The following is a 19,067-nucleotide window of genomic DNA, read 5'->3' as shown; positions in this document are numbered from 1 at the left end:
CACTGTGCAAGAGCAGCTGCATACCATTTAGAAGAGTAATCCCTAAAGAAAAAGAGGAATTTAGGGAGAAAGAAAGAATGAAAGAAAGATAGAAAATTAGAAAGACACTATAACTAAGTAACTAACTAACTAAAACTAACTAACTAACTTGTCTCATTAACACACTCACACACTCACTAACTTTCTACAAACCTAATTAACTAAGAATCTAACAAACAATGGGAATGATACAGTACACGCCCTCCCTGACAATCCAGAAAAAGAACACGTTTTCCCCGACAGCGTCATAGAAACCCAAAAGTGTTTAGTTACAGCACCGCCCCTCCCAGCCGTAGCTGCTGGCCAATCGCAGCTGACTGCAATCCCCTCCCATGACGGCAGGCAGTTAAAAACACTTCACTAACTTGTGCTCTGTCTATCCACTCTGGTCTCTCCCCAGCCATCCAGCCGTCCAGCCTGCCCGCCAGCCTAATCCTTCCTCAGTACAGTCTGAAGCCACTCCAGAACTCACCATGTCAGTGAAGAGGAACGTCACCTACAGTGTCAAGTCGTCCTCCTCGGGGACGGCCCCCAGGAGCTTCAGCAGCATGTCTTACAGCGGACCCAGTGTGGCCTCCCGTCAGAGCTACAGCGTCCGCAGCTCAGGACCCAGCAGGGGCTATGGAGGAGGATCCGGTGGCTCCTACATATCCAGCTCCAGTGCCTACGGAGGCGGCATGGGCCTGGGCATGGGCATGGGTATGGGTGGAGGTATGGGTATGGGTGGAGGTATGGGCATGGGTGGAGGTATGGGTATGGGCGGCCATGTCCCTATCCAGGCCGTCACGGTGAACAAGAGCCTGCTGGCCCCACTCAACCTGGAGATCGACCCCAAGATTCAGTCCGTCCGCACCCAGGAAAAGGAACAGATCAAGAGCCTCAACAACCGCTTTGCCTCGTTCATCGACAAGGTCAGTGCTTGTGCTGTACAATAAGAGCATGCAGTGAAACCCATTGAAAGTGTCAATGTAACTCAGAGAGGTCAAAACTGACCCTTACAGGTCCGCTTTGACCTCTCTGAGTTACACTGACCCTCTGGACACTGATGATTTCACTTTGTAGGTGTCTGTGTGTGAACCTTCTCTGTGTCGAGATTGCCTTGTGCTTGTACAACTTAATTATACACGGGGAGCCCATTTCTCCTCCTTCTCTCAGCCATGATGGTTATGCAAGCTGTGTTTGATCAAAGGTTTGATCCATGTGTCTGCAATACTATGCTAATACCTTGGGTTCGACGGCTTGGAGAAAAAGTTGATTTAATCTCCCTTATGGTTTCATCACCTCCCACGGAACGCAGTCAGGAAAGGGAGCGAAGGGTGTGTCCATATGAAGCCCATAGCTAGTGATACGAGTTACCTTGGGAACCTCCTCATTTTTAGGACGTCTGTTGCAGCTCAAAGGAGCTGACTGTCAAGAGGCTCTGTCCTCCAGACTTCAGAGCTGCTCTGTGAATAGAATGCAGCAGCGAGGTGGGGAGGGGCAAGGTTCAGTCGCTGGCCATCACATACCTGTTGTCACACCCTGTTATTAATGTCCACAAATGTCTCTCTCGCCTCCCCACCCCCACGGTGTTCTCCAGCCCCTCCCACCCCCAATGGAGTGACTCCCCCCTCTCTCTCAATCTCTCTCTCCCCTCATCGCACCTAGCTCACAGTTAAATATTTACCTTGCTTGTGTGTGTGTGTCTGTGTGTGTATGTAAACGAAAAAGGTTGCCTAGCTTCATAACCATGCCCTCCCCCCTCCCTCCTCCTCTCATCTGGTCTGGCACCCGTGACAACGGATATCAGTCTCCCTTGCTCTGTGAAAACAGGAAGACACAAAGGGAGGGATGGGGTTAAATACCTCTTTCCTCGTCATCCATTTTTCCAAACCCGAAATGCACACCTCCCTCCACAGTACATGACCTCCTGTCAGGATGCTTGTACAGCGGGCCTTCCTATGGAAAGAGAGACACACGCTGGAATGACCAATGAGCAGCTGGCCCCCGCAGATAAGAACAATAAACACAGTTGATTGTGAATAGCGGCTGAATCCTGCCATTTTGGTTGATGTCCAGGATGTTATCCAAGCTTTTATGTGGCTCTCATGTCAGCGATCAGCGTTTACATCACCATTACAGGCAATTACAACCTGGCGTCCCTATTATATTGTCCAAGAAGAATAGTAAAATTTTTATTATTACATTATGATAATGTATCCTTTTTCTAATTTCGAAAATTCATGGGAAATGTTTGCCTATAATGACATGGCTTCATCTTTCTCCATACCAGGTGCGCTTCCTGGAGCAGCAGAACAAGATGCTGGAGACCAAGTGGAACCTGTTGCAGGGGCAGACCACCACACGGTCCAACATCGACAGCATGTTCGAGGCCTACATCACCAACCTGCGCCGGCAGCTGGACGGCCTGGGCAACGACAAGATGAGGCTGGAGGCCGACCTGCACAACATGCAGGGCCTGGTAGAGGACTTCAAGAACAAGTGAGCGTCTGTGAGGCACGGGGACCTGATACCCAACCCTTAGGTGGTGGGGAAGGGAAGGGAGGAAGAATACAGGAGGAAAGGGTGGGAGGGATATATCTGGAATTTATGATTCACTACCGTCACTACCGTCAGTAGTCTTGCCTAGCCAGACAATGAGAGATCTCCGCCTACTGATATGTCTGGGAAATGTAGGGGCTAGAACAATGGGGAAAATGACCATGCACTGCATTGAAAATCAATCACATCACCGATCTAATATGAAGGACCACCTTAAAGTCTTTGCATTGGTTCCACAATGCAGTTCCTTTCCCCTAAACGGTTTCCACTCAGTTTTAGAAACAACATTGAATTTAGATGTCACCAGACATAATTTTCAGAGATTCCGGATTATGTGGCTACACATGACTAGAAGATCAGGAGCAAGGGTGTGAAAATAAGCTTAACCCTAAATGGATTATTCCAATGAAGTTGAAGGGAACATGTAGGTGAAAGGATTATTTATGGTCTGTGGACTCATATTTTTTATGGACATGCAAGGCTCAGGGTTCAAACAAGTTCTGAAATTATTAAGTTTCAAGTAATTTGACACTACGGAACGAGCCGTACGCTGGAGTTGATCGCTATGTGACCTACTCCCCACATCTGTCTGACCGCAGATCTGCAGGGAATGACAGCACACAATAGGCATGTCCTGAATTATAAAACCAACACAATACAAAATAATGACTCGAGACATGAACCTTTCACATGCATGACATAAACAAACACACCCATGCACAGCAGTGCATAGACGATGCAGTGCTGCATAAATCTATTGGCTTCTTATAGACACCTGGAGCATGTTAACTGAAGTCAGAGGGGGCTTGAAGGGAGAAATATGAACACCTGAAACTACTCACAAGTTGCTCTAAATCAACATTTGCACCGGTGCAGCACCAGGGACAGAGTACTCACGCCTCCTAGTGTTGAAGTAACATATTCTCTTGTATGTCCATGAAAATGGAACATGTGTTTCCATTGTAATTATTATTCAATCGGTTAAATATTTTATTCATAGAACGTACAGACAGTACCTTTAAACTGGCATTCTCATTTTAGGCATGCAGGTTTTCAGAATGTTCAACAATCTTTTTTCAAACGAATTGAAAAGTAGTAAAGATACAGCACAAGCCCACCACAACACATCCCATTGTGATGATTTATGCAACTTTTTGAAGTATGGAGACAATGTTTCTGCCCAACAGCGACGATTAGGAACATGACTTGATAGAATCGTGTCAAATTGTGATTTAGTTTAAAATGTTATACTAATGACAATCTCTAATGTTTGCACTCAGGTACGAGGATGAAATCAACCGGCGTACAGAGTGCGAGAACGACTTTGTGCTCATCAAGAAGGTCAGTATCGAGATTCAATATTATAAACTGAACATATTTGTTCTCTGTGCTCGGTTGTCCCTAACGATTTGACGATTCCGTTTCAGGACGTGGATATAGCCTACATGAATAAGGTCGAGCTGGAGGCCAAACTGGAGAGCCTGACAGATGAGATCAACTTCCTCAGACAGATCTATGAGGAGGTAAGCAATGATTCACTGCCTGACGTCACTCACCCACTGCATCCTGATTGGCTCAGACAAACCCTAGGGCCTCACAAGCACCAGCTGTTTTGGGCCTTGGTTGCACTCACTACTCACAGACTCACTAGAATAAAATCAAAAGAAGCAAAGAGAAGAAATTATAAAATAGAAAACCATCCTTGATTGAATCAATAAAGGTTACAGAGTAGAAATGGTAGCAATTCCGTGTACCAAGCATGGCTTATTTTGATTGCAAACAGATTAATTCTGGGTTGCTTTCATCAACATTATTCCGGGTTTAATTAGCGAGCTGTCTTTGTTGAGTTATGGCATGGTCCCTATGATATGATGCCATTTTGGTGTGGGTCGTTACTTTACTGCATTCATGGGTTTTTACACATCTGTTTAGCATCTTGACGAGATGTTTGCCCTACCTCTGGAACTGAAGGAGATGGTTGAATTAACTTGGGTTGAATTGAGAGGATTGAGGATTTTAATTTATACAATGTTGATCATTGTATGTTGATCCTTGGAAATGACTTTTTTTTAAATATATAAAAAGCTTCAATCCATAACTTGTAGTGAATACAATACTTCATTTAAATAAATCTGTATCATGTATGGTAGAGTATGTTGTTAATACACTATAAATAAGAACAACATAACTGCAGTGGTTAGAGGTGGTCTCCCTGCTCTTCTATTGAGACATGTAGATGCTGTTTACAGGTAGGACCACTAGTGGTTGACTAGAGGTATTGCATTACAGTAAAACGTTCTGCACTCGTCTTGCACGAGCGACCTGGGTTCATATCGTGGGTAGGACACAGAAGTTGTGGACTGTAGCTTTAAACAGCCTCAGAATTTGTTTCTGCCTGGTGTTTTAATCCCATGTCTGTCATGGTTCTTCCTCCAGGAACTGCGTGAACTACAGTCACAGATCAAGGACACCTCAGTCATCGTGGAGATGGACAACAGCCGCACCTTGGACATGGACGCCATTGTGGCCGAAGTGCGCGCTCAGTACGAGGCCGTAGCCAACCGCAGTCGCCAAGAGGCCGAGACGTGGTATAAGTCCAAGGTGAGGTCCAATTCCGATGCACTCACACGCTGACACGTGTACTGTAGCTCTCATCATGTAGAATAAAGCCAAAGGCAAAACGTAGTTGTGCGCCTGTGTGCATACGCTTGAAAATAGCTGATCTGCATGTTCACAACGTGTCACAGTGCGGCCTGCTGTGAGCTTGTAGATCCGCCAAAAAAGTATAACAGCGCTATAACGCAAATTGAATCTCTTACATTGGCACCTAACAATGACATTTGAAATCACAATGTTAACATTTGCGCATTATCAATACTGATTGGTTGTTTTTCTGATGTCTGTTTAGTACGAGGAGATGCAGACATCTGCCAGCAGATACGGAGATGACCTGAGGAACACTAAGACAGAGATCTCAGACCTGAACCGCATGATCCAGAGACTGACAGCAGAGATCGATGGCGTCAAGGGACAGGTAAAACATTATGTAGCTCAGAGTAGACTTCTGTAGTTTGCCATCATTGTTTTCATATTTTGGACCATTGCAACTTAATTTAGTCATTTTAATTGCCATACGACATTAGTCTTTGAGAATCATAAAGATATTGTTCCACCATTTTTGTTCTTACTGTCATGTGACCAGGAATGGCGCAGTAAAACACTTTAACTGAAATCAAAACCATTTGTTTTTAACATTTTAGCTTCGCCAGTTTTAACTGAGAATAACACAATTTATTTTCTGAACTTTTTGAATTCTCACCATTGACACATTTGTAGTATAGTATTGTGGCGAAAGCTTCCACAGAAAACAACAGATCGGCAAGCTGACAACGTGACACGTTGTAAAAAAACAACAACAACACACCAGCACAGAGCCCTGAGGGACTACACTCAACCATACAAGTGGTTAATGTCTTCTGTTCTTTGTCTTCTATCAGCGGGCCAACCTGGAGGCCCAGATTGCAGAGGCTGAGGAGCGGGGAGAGATGGCCGTGAGGGACGCTAAGGAACGCATCAAGGACCTGGAGGACGCTCTGCAGAGAGCCAAGCAGGACATGGCCCGCCAGATCAGAGAGTACCAGGACCTGATGAACGTCAAGCTGGCCCTGGACATCGAGATCGCCACCTACAGGAAATTGCTGGAGGGAGAGGAGGACAGGCTGTCCACTGGCATCCAGTCAATCAACATTTCCCAACAGAGCTGTGAGTTTTGAGTTTGCCGTTATTTCCTTGTAATAACTGCAGCTAGGTTATTATTGTTTCCCATGATTATACCCTGGTGTTGTATTCGTTTTCCTATAGGCTTTAAAAGCAATCCCTTCATTCGCAAACAAACATAAAAATGCCATCTCTGGTAAACATTTGCATGACTCTCCTCGTACAGTATTAAAGGATGTAGCCTACAATATGAAGATAAAAACATAAGGCTACACATTTAAAAAGTATGTACAAATGAAAACTGTATAAAACAAAGAGTGTAAAACATCTCTAGATGGTCAATGATTTGATAGATTTCTTCAATTGCCCATTTTCATTCTTGTCCTCGTCCCCTCTCAACAGTGAGCTACGGCGGCGGTTACGGTGGTGGCATGGACAGTCAGCTGAAGAGCAGCTACTCTAGCGGCAACTACAGCAGTTACGGCGGCGGTTACAGCAGTGGCGGCTACGGAAGCAGCAGTGCCGGCTACGGAAGCAGCAGCGGGGGCTACGGCTTCAGCTCCGGCAGCAGCTCCGGCAGCAGCGGCGGCTACGGCGGCAGCGGGAGCAGCGTTGTCCAGAACAAGAAGAGTGTCGTCATCAAGATGATCGAGACCAAGGACGGCAAAGTGGTGTCGGAGTCCTCCGAGGTGGTGGAGGATTGAGCAGTTCAGCTGAAAGCGTCCGTCGCGGCCTGCTAGGATCTTCTCCTGTTAGTCTTAGTAGTTTTATACTCACAGCTCACTTCCCCCAAACCGTTAGTCTCTCAAGCCATGACTCTCTCTTCCACAATCTTTGAATGCTACAGAGTGTGCAATTCCGCCTGGTAAAAGTACAGGAATCTGCTCTTCAGACTGGAAGGGTATTATTCGACCTATCACAATGCGGTGTTCACGAAAATGAAGTACAGACTGTCGGGCGGAAGCATTTGAGAATTTGAGAACACGTCTGTCTCGAGAGACTAAACCGCTGTCTAACAACCCAGTCTGAAGCAATTCCTCGCCATTCCTTCTACAGTACCATAGGCCTTCCATGTGTCCGCTAAAAGAAGCAATAGTCCTGACCCGAAAAGAAAAAAAGATCTGAAAGGGACCAAAGAATCTATTTTTGTCAGTCACATTTGAAATGGGTAAAGTAGTATTGTGAATGTACTTAAACAGTGCGGAGGTGTTTTTGGTCAACTAATGTCTTAAAAATGTCTGCTACAGTAGGTAGTGCATGTCACCCCTATGTGTGTATCCTGTAACTGTCAACGGTCGACCCCTTAGGAGACTGCCCACACAATACTGTTGTGCTACTGTTGTGCTTGTGTTGTTTTGCTACCAAACCAAATAAAACAGTGTTTACTGAAATCTCCACGTTGTGATGAATTTATCCTTCATTCAAATGAAAGTATGAATAAATTAATTAGCAAATTATGGTTTAAGGTTTTGAATGAATGAATGAAGCAGTTGAGACGAATAAGCAGTCTTAAGTCCCTAATTTATTCTGACTCCTCCCCGAAAAGGCCTAGCTGTGTTGACCCCATATACATCATTTATACATTATGGATAATTAGTGTGGACTTAGACTGTTATTCGTCTCAACTGCTCAATTAATGAATTAATGAACATATGAGAGAAACCGGAATAAAATACATCTAATCCTTATATTTATTTATACTATGTGCTATCAAATGAGCGCAGCATGCAATTAAAATGACTGCTAGCATTTACAGTTGTTTATCAAGAACGAGAAATTGCTTTAGAAGAACCTTTATAACAAGCGCCCCTGTTCCTTGACTGCAAAAGGCAAGCCATTTCACATTTGTATAGCCTTATTAGCAGTTAGCACAGGCATGTTAGCCCAGGGCTTATACTGTACATCTACTCTACTGTATATGTTAGTGCTGGCCGGTTTGCCTTAGTTTCACATATCACTTTCATTCACTTTGGAATGTGGGATATCCCATAAACCCTGCAATGAAGCAATTTACTGTAGGCATTTTGCAAGGTTTTCCCTGACTTTTCAGATCATGTCCTCCCCCAAAACACTGAGGTTAAGATCACTAATGTAATGTGTTGAACTTGTGAGGAACAAAAGCAACAGAGCTTTATTTGTTCAACCAAATATCTTGCTTGATCATGTTACTATAGCTTAGTAGCTTGTTAGTGTTGGAACAGTTTTTAAACCCCAGACTCTGATTTCGAAGTGTGAATTTACTATAGGATTTACTATAGGCTAGGCTAGGTGTAGGGCACGGTAAAAAGATTTAATATTTTAACATCCGTCCTGTTCCGTTTACCCTCCTGCTCCCGTCCACTAAAATGACTTCCGGTTTGCCATCTACTGCTATAGCCAGGGTCAGAGGTCAAAAGGCAGAACACGAAAGTTGTTCGACATGAGGAGACGCATAATGTCTATCAATGTTTTATTGTTGACGTTCAAAAGTTTGCATTTTCGATTGAGTGCTATAGCGCTCACCCTTTGGCCAATGGCCGTGGGCTTTGTGTTCTCACCATTTCACATACCTGTCTACCATTAAAAATTTACTTTTTATTATACGTGAGAAAAGGTTATCCTACAGATTGCTACTTTATTAACCAGTGGATCCATCGGACAGGGGCTTGCTTGCCAAAATAAGATTATCTATATCATCACGTTAGATTAAATGGGCGTGTATGTTCTACGCGAGGTGGAACCTACATGGTGGAAACGCTTGGTAAAGAGAGAGTCCGCTGACTGTCAGGTTCATGAGCCATTCCTTTTTTATATATATATTTCACTTGAGTGCTATAGCGCCACCCTTTGGCCAATGGTCCTGGGCTTCATGTCTTGACCGTTTGGCATAGCCCTCTATACCATAATGCCAAGATCCGCGAAAACCGACCGGTTCAGCCAGAACTGCTATTTTTGGCTAAAGGAGAAGAAGAAGATGAAGAAAATATAGCTGCAAGCAGCGATAAGACGGGGTCAAGCAATATATGTGATCACGCTGACCGGTATGAACTTCAGCTACAAAGATATAAATGCACCGTGTAGCTTTGCATCTTTATTTAATCTTTGTATCTTTTCAATCTGCCAATGTGAACGCAGAATTGTTTTTATATATTTTTTATCACACGATTTTTGTAACCCATTTTTCACCTCTGTGTCAATGATCTAATGTGATCCTGGACTCTACACACCCTCCGCCAACCTGGGGAGAGCAAGGACTTGAACTCATGCTTCCTTCATGCCCGAGTGTCCAAGTTGCTCCTTTACACCTTGACAGGGGGGAGTTTCCCCTGGTTGGACGTAGTGGAAGGAACACGTTATTCAAACCAGTTCCTTTCCCCTCCATCAGGCGCCCGGGCTGCCCAGGGGGAGGTAGTTTAGGATTACTGCATGTTTTTTGTGAGGGTACCTACCCTAGGGGACACAGGGAGAACATGTGAGGTACCTACGCTAGGGGACACGGGCAGAACATGTGAGGGTACCTACCCTAGGGGACACGGGGAGAACATGTGAGGGTACCTACCCATAGGGGACACGAGGAGAACATGTGAGGGTACCTACCCTAGGGGACACGGGGAGAACATGTGAGGGTACCTACCCTAGGGGACACGGGGAGAACATGTGAGGGTACCTACCCTAGGGGACAAGGGGAGAACATGTAAACTCCACACAGAAAGGCCCTTTTGTCAACTCCGCCTCGGGTATGGGCACTGATGACGTGGAGGAGGGAACACGCCCCCAGCACCCACAGTGTCCCCAGCGGGAATCGAACCCAGGACCTTCTAGCTGTCAGGCGACAGCACTACCAACTGTGCCACCGTGCCCCGAACGCAGCATTTTTGAGGACAGCTATTTCTTATCACACCATTTATGGTGGTTAGGTTTCCCCCAGGTGTGGTGGAGAACAGTATTGTTTACCCTCTACACCATATACTGCAACGTTTCATAAACACTTGACTCTGCATGGATGGATTAGGGGCAGAAGAAGAATTTTCATAAAACTGCAATTTTCATTGGCTCATAAAACTAATAATTTTTTTCAACAAAAAGAAAGTACTCCCAATGTTTTACTTTTACTTTAATTGTTTATTTGGACAGGACAATGCATATTAATGGACGTCACATAGACGTAATAAATACACGGGATATAGCACAGTTGCTAATTTTCATCCACAGTCCTCACAAGAAACACAAAACTAAGACAAAACAAAATTATTCGCGACCTTATTCTTCCGGTCATCACCCACAGCTCCCCGAAACGTATAATAAAAGGTTAACCCATGTTGACCTGGGAACGATTCTACTAAATGTTTTCTAAATCCTGACAGTAATCTGAAAAACCCTATGTTTCAAACATTTTCACGTCAAGGACCCCCAAGATTATATGTAATTGGCCGCCGACCCCCATCTGAAAATAACAACAATCACACTGAAAGAATATATATTCAAAGATTTGCGCCACATTTTCACGATTAAAAACAAAATAGCAGACCTACAAGCTCGTAGCGCGGCACTTAGCTTGTAGATCTGCTATTTGTCAATGGCTAAAGTATAATATAATGCTTAAAAGACCAAACGGGGTTCCCGCCCCAAGATGGGTTAATGTCTGAAACACCTGACGGTATAATTAAACAGAGTTACAATAGAGAAATAATCTACCAAAGACAACAACCTTTTGTGCCATGTGTATATAGGTTTTACATACAAAATATACTAAATTGTGGTGGTCATGTTGATAGTGTCAGATTATGTGATTCCACGGCTTTAGTATCTACCACTTGTCATTGTCATCCTGGAATAGAATGAATGATCATTTGATTGTATGTTATATCATGTGTCAACTCAAATGGGGAAAATGTGGATTTATTACTATTACAACTAACCACTTCTTCCCTGTATGATTCCTCCTCATCCTCAGATGTGCATTTTGACCCAAGCATTTGCCACTAACAGGAACTAAAGGGTTTTGCCCCTGTATGAGTCCTCATTCATCTATGGGCTTTTCCCCTGTATGTCCCCTGTATGAGTCCTCATGTGTGATTTTAGACGTTCACTCCGAGCAAAGCCTTTACCACACACGTTACAAGTACAGGGCTTTTCCCCTGTATGAGTCCTCATGTGTTTTTTTAGAACACTACTCTGTGTACAGCCTTTACCACACACGTTACAAGTAAAGGGCTTTTCCCCTGTATGAGTCCTCATGTGTCTTTTTAGATTAACACTCTGAGCAAAGTTTTTACCACAGACGTTACAAGTAAAGGGCTTTTCACCTGTATGAGTCCTCATGTGTGTTTTCAGTTCACTACTGCGTGTACAGCCTTTATGACACACGTTACAAGTAAAGGGCTTCTCTCCTGTATGAGTCATCATGTGTGTTTTTAGATGACAACTCTGAGCAAAGCCTTTACCACAAACCTTACAAGTAAAGGGCTTCTCTCCTGTATGAGTCCTCATGTGTGTTTTCAGTTCACTACTGTGTGTACAGCCTTTACCACACACGGTACAAGTAAAGGGCTTTTCCCCTGTATGAGTCATCATGTGTGTTTTTAGTTCACCACTCTGAATAAAGCCTTTACCACACACGTTACAAGTAAAGGGCTTTTCCCCTGTATGAGTCCTCGTGTGTATTTTTAGAGCAGACCTCTGAATAAAGCCTTTACCACAAACTGTACAAGTGAAGGGCTTTTCCCCTGTATGAATCCTCATGTGTCTATTTAGATAAACAGTCTGAGCAAAGCCTTTACCACACACGTTACAAGTAAAGGGCTTCTCTCCTGTATGAGTCCTCATGTGTGATTTTAGTTCACCAGTCTGAATAAAGCCTTTACCACACACGTTACAAGTAAAGGGCTTTTCCCCTGTATGAATCCTCATGTGTCTATTTAGATAAACAGTCTGAGCAAAGCCTTTACCACAAACTGTACAAGTGAAGGGCTTTTCCGCTGTATGAGTCTTCATGTGTGATTTTAGACCACCACTCTGAATAAAGCCTTTACCACACACGTTACAAGTAAAGGGCTTTTCCCCTGTATGAGTCCTCATGTGTGTTTTTAGTGCACTACTCTTTGTACAGCCTTTACCACAGACGTTACAAGTGAAGGGCTTTTCCCCTGTATGAGTCCTTGTGTGCCTCGTCAGATTTTCCTTCTGATTAAAACATTTGCCACACTCTGTACAACTAAAGCATTTCTTCACTGTGTGGCTCCTCATGGAGTGAGTTTGTTTTGATGATTTCAGGCCCTTGGACAGCTTGCTGCTCAAAGACAATCTTTGTCCTTCCACATTTGTCTTGTGTGATTTCAGTGTGTTTAAAGTTGACTGACCTTTACTGGTCTCCTGCCACTCATCACCGTCTTCAGTGTCAGATTCTGAACAGTGTGAAGAGAGGAGCTGGTCATCACTAGTTGGTTGTGATGTTCCACAGTCCTCTACATCAGCTTGTGTTTTCATGTGTTCAGTTGAGGTGTCGGCTACAGGCTCTGTCTCTCTGTTTTCATCATCATGAACATCTTCAGCCTCCATTGGTCTTTGAAGTAGCTCCTCTTGTTCATCTTTAATCTGTGGTGGTTGTGGTTCCTCCTGGACCAGACTGGAGCTCCTCTCCTGTTCAGTAAAAACATCCTCTTTACACACAGGGAGGTGCGGGACGGCTAGGAAAAAAGACACAAAGAGAGAGAAAACATTTAATGTTTGAACTTTGCATTTTCTCCACGCATTGTTTCCTGTTTCATAGCTTTGGTAGTGTCTTTTCCATTTCTAAATCAAAAACAGTGTTCAACAGAAGGTTATTACAAAAGAACACAATTATTTTGAAAGTGAAATATGTTTTGTTTTTACACTAGATGGTGCTCTTGCTAACCTATGGTCGCACACTGGATCGTTAGTAATGAGACGTTCGTTGTGCATCCGTTAAAGAAAATATGTTTGAATTAGTGGTGGGCATAGATTCATTTTTTAAATCTAGATTAATCTCACTGCAATCCTGGAGTTAATCTACATTAAAATGGCTCATTTGAACTCTGCCGAAGGCATTGCAAATATGTGTGTGCTACCTAAATAATGACCAGAAGTAAGTCCTTGTGAACAGCTTTAGACCAGGAGCCCTAATTATGGATACAACTAGCCTATTAATACCTTATATATTTCATATTGAGTGAGTTTGTAGAACTGTTCAGTGTTGCCAAGTTTAGTCATTATAAGCTACTTTGGACTTGTCTATCTGTAAAGTTTCTTTAACATATTGGTGGTCCTTGACATGAAAATGCTTGAGAACACTACTCTAAAACAATGATATTTGACAGTCACCACTATAGTTGCTTATTTTAGACTTGTTCTGACTTTTTCAGATTTTCTGACTTGATCTGGCCTGTTAACATTTACATAGACCTGGTTGCTTGTTTCTCTCTCAGTCACGAAATGTGGCAACCTTGGTCAAAGCGGTTTGTTGTGGTTGTGAATCTGCATGGATAGCACTAGCACAACAGCTATTTTAATGTCCCAGCACTTATAGATATGGACTCATGGCTACATCGCTGCCTCCTTTTTTCTAGTAAGAAAAGTTGTGGAACTTTAACGTGTTGCTGACTTGCTGTTTACCGTCCTTCTCACAGAGTGGACTCCATGCAGACGTTGCAGTGCTACTACGCCTCATCACACACACACGCACAGTCGCACACACACGGCCGCCTCCTGGCTGCAATGCAGACCCAGCTCCCACTCTATGCCCAGCTCCAAGACCCAATTTTGAGAATAGATTAACGGCGATAATTATTTTTAACGTGCGATAAGAGTCTCACGTTAACGCAGCACGTTAACCCCGATAACGGCCCAGCATTAGTTTGAATACATCCAACTGAAAATTGCATGGTGATCGCGCCCAAAGTGAAATAATAATGCCATTTTTATTAGGAAGAAAACTCAGACTCAATCCGTGGATCGGGATCTTCAAATAGTAAAATCAACGGGAATTAAACATTCTCATTAAAAGAATAAAACAGCACGAGTTTTGGTGATGCTCTATATTGTCTGAATCAACTTTGTTTGTGTTTGCTTAAGGAGTTCATGTATCTCGGGGTCTTGTTCACGAGTGAGGGGAGGACGGAGAAGGAGATCAGCCGGGGAATCGGAGCGACAGGGGCGAAATTGCAGTCACTGTACCGCACTGTTGTGATGAAAAGAGAGTTTAGCCAGAAGGCAAAGCTCTCCGTCTACCGAGCAATCTTCGCTCCTACTATCACCTATGGTCATGAAGTGTGGGTCATGACCGAAAGAATAAGGTCACGAATACAAGCGGCCGAAATGAGTTTTCTTCAACGGGTGGCTGGCATCTCCCTTAGAGATAGGGTGAAAAGTTCAGTCACACGAGAGAGACTCGGAGTAGAGTCGCTGCTTATTTGCCTGGAAAGGAGCCAGCTCAGGTGGTTCGGGCATCTAGTTACGATGCCTCTCGGGCGTCTCCCTAGGGAGGCCCTCGAGGCACGTCCCACTGGGAGGAGACCCCGGGGCAGACCAAGACCAGACCCTTGGAACGTCTCGGTATCCCCCAGGAGGAAGTCACTAATGTTGCTCTGGAGAGGGAAGTCTGGAACACTCTGGTGGAGCTGTTGCCCCCGCAACTCGACTACGGATAGGAATAAGTTATGTAAGTAAGTAAACAAAACAGCACATACGGTCAGTGTTGTGACTAACGCCCTTACATCGCGTTACGTTACATAACGTAACTACTATTTGCAATAATTTGTAACCCAACGCTTTACATTTCCCATTCCATAACGGCGCTATAATTACGGTGCGTGTGTTAACCGCGTTATGGCGTTATGTCAACTTATGTGATCAGTGAAAAAAGTCTCGCCATGCAGCTCCGTGAGTCTATCATACAGGCGTCTCTGTGCTGCTGAAGTGAAGGGGGCAAATAATGTTTCACTTCAACAGGGTTTCACTGTCCACAGCAGGCAGACCTGTCAAAACGATGCACTTCCCAAAACTCAGAGACATGCCACCACCTTAGAGTATAGGCCACCACCTATAAATTCAAACCAACCTCTGGAATATTGCTATCTCATTCCACTTTAATTTATTTTATTCCATAGTCTTAGTTTTTCTCTAATAAAGTTGTTTTTATTTGTTTTCTCATGTTCTCCTTGAAAAGTGACTTTAAGTACTCAGAGAAGCTTTATATAAATAATATTATCACTATTATTATTACTACTTGTTTTATTGCCTATGCTTATGGAGAAGAAAAGCTCACTTTTCAGGTCAAATAGGCCTATTGATATGCGATTAAAATGTGATTAATTGAGAAGAATTCATCACAAAGCTTCCAATTAATTAGATTGTTTTTTAATGAAGTCCCAAGTCTCCCAACCCTATTCTTCATAGATCTAGCTTAAAAAAAAAGAGTTCCTATATTCGGTATTGGCCGTTTTTTATATTATTATTTTTTAAAGTTTGGGAAACACTGACTGTTCTACCTGCAAAAGTTTTTCAGAGGCAGATCTCACCAAGTCGCGCGCAAACATTTTGGGGGCCCTTGGGGGACATTTTGGGGGCCTTTACAGCAATTTCACATGAGAAATGTACCATCTGATGTTATTTATATTATTAACTTCTTCCCTCCATTAACAGTGTTTATAAACTTTTTATAAAGGGCAGTGTGCTGCAGCAACACTGCCTGAATTGACTGTGGCTGGCCTGGCCTGAGCTTAGGAGAGATTGTTTTTGCTGCGCTGGTTGTGGCTGGCTGGCCTGACCTGATTTTTTTTTTTTTGAATGCCCTCCTTGCCACATGCCCCTGTGCAGCTGCACATAGCGGCGGATGGTTAATCCGGCCCTGTATATGTCACCCATTCTTGAGATAAGGGACAAAACCTTTTTCATTTTTTAATTTATTCTGGGTGCCTGCCATGCAATGGCAGAAACACAGGTTGAAATCCGAAACCAATACTTAATAATAATCCTATTCAAGACACGAAACTTTGACGTCTATGGCCGGCCGCACGGTTTACCAAAGCCCCACAATATATACATCGAAACGTGCGGCTCGGCCGGGAATGGTGTGCTTGTGCTTTTCTTTCCGATTCGAGTTACCGTGCCGACGTCATTCGCAATAAACGACGCGAAAAATGCCCCATGCAAAGTCAATGGGGAAACGCGGGTAAAAACAGAAAACGACACGTTACTTTGGAGCCACATTGCTCTTGCACACTGTTACGTAGACACACGATTTAAACGTCAAACAGCACAGGAGGCCATCGACTTTGTCCTGGTTAAGACGGAATTCGAATACGTTGCACGGTTTGCCCGCTATCGCAGTTCAAAGTGTGTGTGGTCTGAGCAAAAATCTCGACTTAGAGTGTCGCACGCCCAGAGAGAGAGCGGGTCAGAGTGAGAGGCCAATGTGAAAACTGTAGCGAAATTCTCCTAACAAATCGTTCTCACGGCCAAAATATTAACTTTACACGCATGGGTTTCGGTAATTTTGTAGCCACACTCGTCCTCTTTCACCCAATGTCACAACCACAGCCCAGATTCATATGGTACGCGAACTACAGCCCTGAAAGCGACAGGTGTACCATCATAATGTTTCATGAAACGCCATGTTAACTGCCTGAATGAGTCAGCATTTTTTTCATCACAAACACAATTTCTTAACTCGCTCTTATAACCACGTTTTTTATCGTACCAATACCACGATCGCACACGGCGTACCTCAATGTCTCGGGTCACTCACGGCGGAAACAAAAATCGCATTCAACTTTTACTTTTTGCGCTAGAGCAATTTGTTCGGACCGTATATCTGAACAAATTCAGCATAACAAAAAAAAGGAGTTCCCGTTCAGAATGGGTTAACTTTCAATAGTGGTGGCATTTGCATAGACTAGCCCAGCTGAAATTGATACATTGTTAATGATTCACCCTTCACACACGCGCGCACACAAACGCACACGCACGCACATGCACACATGTGCACGCACACACACACACACACATTGAAAGTCAATGAAGAAAATTGGGGAAACACGTAACTCTGTCATTTCTTCGGAACCGGGCCGCCCCCCTGAGAGAAACCAAATGGACACACACACACACACACACACACACACACACACACACACACACACACACACACACACACACACACACACACACACACACACACACACACACACACACACCAACACACAAACCCTCTCTTCCTATTGGCTGGCCTTTACACAGCTCTAACTTTTGCTTGCAGCATGCTACAGTCTTGAAACTTGCTCCATGGACTTGGACCACCAATAGGAGCACGCTGTAAATGTTTAATTGCTTAAGCCCCGCCCCTCTGTCTTCCTATTGGCTGGCCTTTACACAGCTCTAACTATTGTTTACAACATGCTACAGCCTCAAACTTTGGTACATGGACGTAGACCATCAAGAGGAGCACGCTGTAAATGTTTAATTGCTTAAGCCCCGCCCATCTGTCTTCCTATTGGCTGGCCTTTACACAGCTATAACTTTTGTTTGCAACATGCTACAGTCTTGAAACTTGCTCCATGGACTTGGACCACCAATAGGAGCACGCTGTAAATGTTTAATTGCTTAAGCCCCGCCCCTCTGTCTTCCTATTGGCTGGCCTTTACACAGCTCTAACTATTGTTTACAACATGCTACAGCCTTTAAACTTTGGTACATGGACGTAGACCATCAAGAGGAACAAGCTGTAATGGCTTAATTGCTTAAGCCCCGCCCCTCTGTATTCCTATTGGCTGGCCTTTACACAGCTATAACTTTTGTTTGCAACATGCTACAGTCTTGAAACTTGCTCCATGGACTTGGACCACCAATAGGAGCATGCTGGAAATGTTTAATTGCTTAAGCCCCGCCCCTCTGTCTCCCTATTGGCTGGCCTTTACACAGCTCTAACTATTGTTTACAACATGCTACAGCCTCAAACTTTGGTACATGGACGTAGACCATCAAGAGGAACAAGCTGTAATGGCTTAATTGCTTAAGCCCCGCCCCTCTGTATTCCTATTGGCTGGCCTTTACACAGCTATAACTTTTGTTTGCAACATGCTAGTCTTGAAACTTGCTCCATGGACTTGGACCACCAATAGGAGCACGCTGTAAATGTTTAATTGCTTAAGCCCCGCCCCTCTGTCTTCCTATTGGCTGGCCTTTACACAGCTCTAACTATTGTTTACAACATGGTACAGCCTCAAACTTTGGTACATGGACGTAGACCATCAAGAGGAACAAGCTGTAATGACTTAATTGCTTAAGCCCCGCCCCTCTGTATTCCTATTGGCTGGCCTTTACACAGCTATAACTTTTGTTTGCAACATGCTACAGTCTTGAAAGTTGCTCCATGGACTTGGTCACCAATAGGAGCACGCTGTAAATGTTTAATTGCTTAAGCCCCGCCCCTCTGTATTCCTATTGGCTGGCCTTTGCACAGCTATAACTTTTGTTTGCAACATGCTACAGTCTTGAAACTTGCTCCATGGACGTAGACCACCAATAGGAGCACGCTGTAAATGTTTAATTGCTTAAGCCCCGCCCCTCTGTCTTCCTATTGGCTGGCCTTTACACAGCTCTAACTATTGTTTACAACATGCTACAGCCTCAAACTTTGGTACATGGACGTAGACCATCAAGAGGAACAAGCTGTAATATCTTAATTGCTTAAGCCCCGCCCCTCTGTATTCCTATTGGCTGGCCTTTACACAGCTATAACTTTTGTTTGCAACATGCTACAGTCTTGAAACTTGCTC

General features: G+C 44.0%; 1 protein-coding gene across 1 annotated transcript; it reads left to right on the top strand.

Moving 5' to 3' along the window:
- Nucleotides 1–396: 396 nt before the first annotated feature.
- LOC308327190 (intermediate filament protein ON3-like) lies at nt 397–7,468 on the top strand. Its single transcript, XM_080780409.1, has 8 exons — nt 397–950; nt 2,312–2,520; nt 3,861–3,921; nt 4,008–4,103; nt 5,017–5,181; nt 5,489–5,614; nt 6,078–6,342; nt 6,700–7,468. The coding sequence occupies exons 1-8, from the start codon at nt 513–515 to the stop codon at nt 6,999–7,001; spliced, it is 1,662 nt and encodes a 553-aa protein (XP_080636535.1). The 5' UTR covers nt 397–512; the 3' UTR covers nt 7,002–7,468.
- The last annotated feature ends 11,599 nt before the right edge of the window (nt 7,469–19,067 follow it).

This window comes from Protomyctophum bolini, assembly GCF_963924005.1.
Source record: "Protomyctophum bolini genome assembly, chromosome: 13".
NCBI lineage: Eukaryota > Metazoa > Chordata > Actinopteri > Myctophiformes > Myctophidae > Protomyctophum > Protomyctophum bolini.
This window is presented reverse-complemented; position numbering and strand designations above follow the sequence as displayed.

What these genes read in the sequence shown, in the direction of transcription:
- LOC308327190 (XM_080780409.1), top strand. Translation starts at nt 513, where the DNA reads ATGTCAGTGAAGAGGAACGTCACCTACAGTGTCAAGTCGTCCTCCTCG. An exon ending in ACTTTGTGCTCATCAAGAAG is followed by an intron (nt 3,922 to 4,007) that starts GTCAGTATCGAG and finishes ATTCCGTTTCAG; the next exon opens with GACGTGGATATAGCCTACAT. An exon ending in AGACGTGGTATAAGTCCAAG is followed by an intron (nt 5,182 to 5,488) that starts GTGAGGTCCAAT and finishes ATGTCTGTTTAG; the next exon opens with TACGAGGAGATGCAGACATC.